Source organism: Parus major, unplaced genomic scaffold, assembly GCF_001522545.3.
Source record: "Parus major isolate Abel unplaced genomic scaffold, Parus_major1.1 Scaffold1180, whole genome shotgun sequence".
NCBI lineage: Eukaryota > Metazoa > Chordata > Aves > Passeriformes > Paridae > Parus > Parus major.
The window spans coordinates 1-1,774 of record NW_015380039.1 but is presented as its reverse complement, the minus strand read 5'-3'; the positions used below and the strand labels follow the sequence as shown (position 1 = coordinate 1,774).

The 1,774-nt window shown below is 71.9% G+C and overlaps 1 protein-coding gene across 1 annotated transcript; it reads right to left on the bottom strand.

The window, feature by feature from the left end:
- Nucleotides 1-6: 6 nt before the first annotated feature.
- On the bottom strand, nt 7-1,722 carry LOC107199586 (calcium/calmodulin-dependent 3',5'-cyclic nucleotide phosphodiesterase 1B-like; the record flags this gene model as incomplete). The annotated part of the gene is made up of 7 exons (XM_015616905.1): nt 7-447; nt 522-629; nt 808-944; nt 1,031-1,157; nt 1,251-1,332; nt 1,407-1,527; nt 1,621-1,722. Coding segments are annotated over 6 exons (661 nt in total), but the record flags the coding sequence as incomplete, so codon positions are not given.
- Between the last annotated feature and the right edge of the window lie 52 nt (nt 1,723-1,774).

Genomic DNA, 1,774 nt, shown 5'->3' with positions numbered 1-1,774 from the left:
TCCCTGTCTCTGTCCCCTCCCTGTCCCCTCCCTGTCGCTGTCCCGGGTTGGGGACAGGTCCCAGGGTCACCCTCCCGGTGTCACCAGCCAGGCTCGGCGGGCACAGAGGGGATGGCGGTGGCCCTGGCGTTGACCGCGGGTCCCTCCGGGCTGTCCCCAGCGCCACCAGCCCCGGCCCGGCCCCTCCCGAGCGGGGCTGGAAAAGCGTTTTTTAAAAATCCCGAAGGATGGAGCCCGGCGGGGGGGCCGGGGGTGGCAGTGAGGGACCGGCGACAGCGGGGACATCCCGGGGGGGCTCCTGGCACAGAGGTGACACCGATCCTGGCACGGGGAGGGGGTGGCACCGATCCCAGCCCGGCCCCGGGGGGCTCCAGCCCTGCGGATGGTGCTGAACTCGATGGCATCGAAGACTTTGGACAAGACGCTGTCACTCGGCCGGACGAGGACCTGCGGGGAGGGAGGGGACGGTGACATCCGCGTCCCCTCCTCCCTCCCGGTGTCCCCACCCCTCCCGCGCCCACCTCGCTCCTCCCGCTGCTATTCCACGTCCCCGTTCTCCCTGTGCGCGCCGGGGGCCGCGGGCTCCTCGCACGGCGACAGCTCATCGATGGACGCCTGGTTGGTGATGCCTGCCGGGGACACGGGCGCGGGGTCACCGGCGACACCCCAAAACTTGCGGCCACCCCCCCTTGAGCTCCTGCCACCTCCCCCGCCTGGGGACGCCGCGACAGAGCCGGCCCCGAGCGGGTCCGGGTGGTCGCCAGCCCCTCCTCGGTGGCCGCGGTGGCCGCGGTGGCCCTGTCCTACCGCTGGCCGCCCTCTCCTTCCACTTCTGCTTGTTCTCCTGGATGTGCTTGGTCCAGGTGGAGCGGAACCCGGCCAGGTCGGCTTTGATGTCCCCCAGCTCCAGGTGCTCATCCAGGGACGGCTGCCGCCACTGCGAGCTGGGGGACAGCGGCGACAGCTGGCAGCGGGCCAGGGCCACCGCGGCCACCGCGGGGCTCGGAGCGCGGGGACAGGGACCCCCCACCTGGGCTGCTGGGGGGTCGCGGGGTTGCCCTTGGCCTTGGAGCCGTCCTCGGCCAGAGGCGTCACCAACTTCTCGGCCACGTCGGTGAGCACCGAGAACGTGGGCTCCACGATGAAGTCGATGAACCCTGGGGACGGGAGGGGACACGGCGCGGCTGGCGACACGGCGGGGACACGGCGGGGACGCGCGACAGGGGACGGGGACCTCCCCCCGCACTCACCGATCTGCGACTGGGCCACCAGCGTGGAGGTGCGGTCGCAGAGGGGCGAGAAGGGCAGCCCCAGCTCGGCCTCCTTGTCCCCCTGGCAAGGCAAGGGACAGGCGTGGTGTCCCCAAGGGGTGTCCCCCGAGCCCCCCCGGCCCGGCCCGGCCCTACCTGCCGGAAGAACTCCTCCATGAGCGCCTTGGTCCAGCGGCTGTGAACCGCCCACTGCTTGGTGGGGTGGCTGATGTCGGCCGCGTGCAGCAGCAGCGACAGCACCTTGGACTTGTCCAGCCTAGGGGACAAACACGGATTGTCCCCAAAGCCACCCACGCCGCGCGTGGCCGCCCGTCCCCTCCTGACGGGCCCCGCCGCGACCCCCGCCCACCTCTCCAGCTGCTGCAGCGCCGTCTTCATGGACTTGACCTGCTGGAAGTGGCAGGACATGTCGGTGGCCAGGACCATGTCGATGACCAGAGCCCGCAGCTCCCTGCGGGGTGGGGACACGGCGTCAGCGACAGGGTGGGGACAGCGGGGGACAG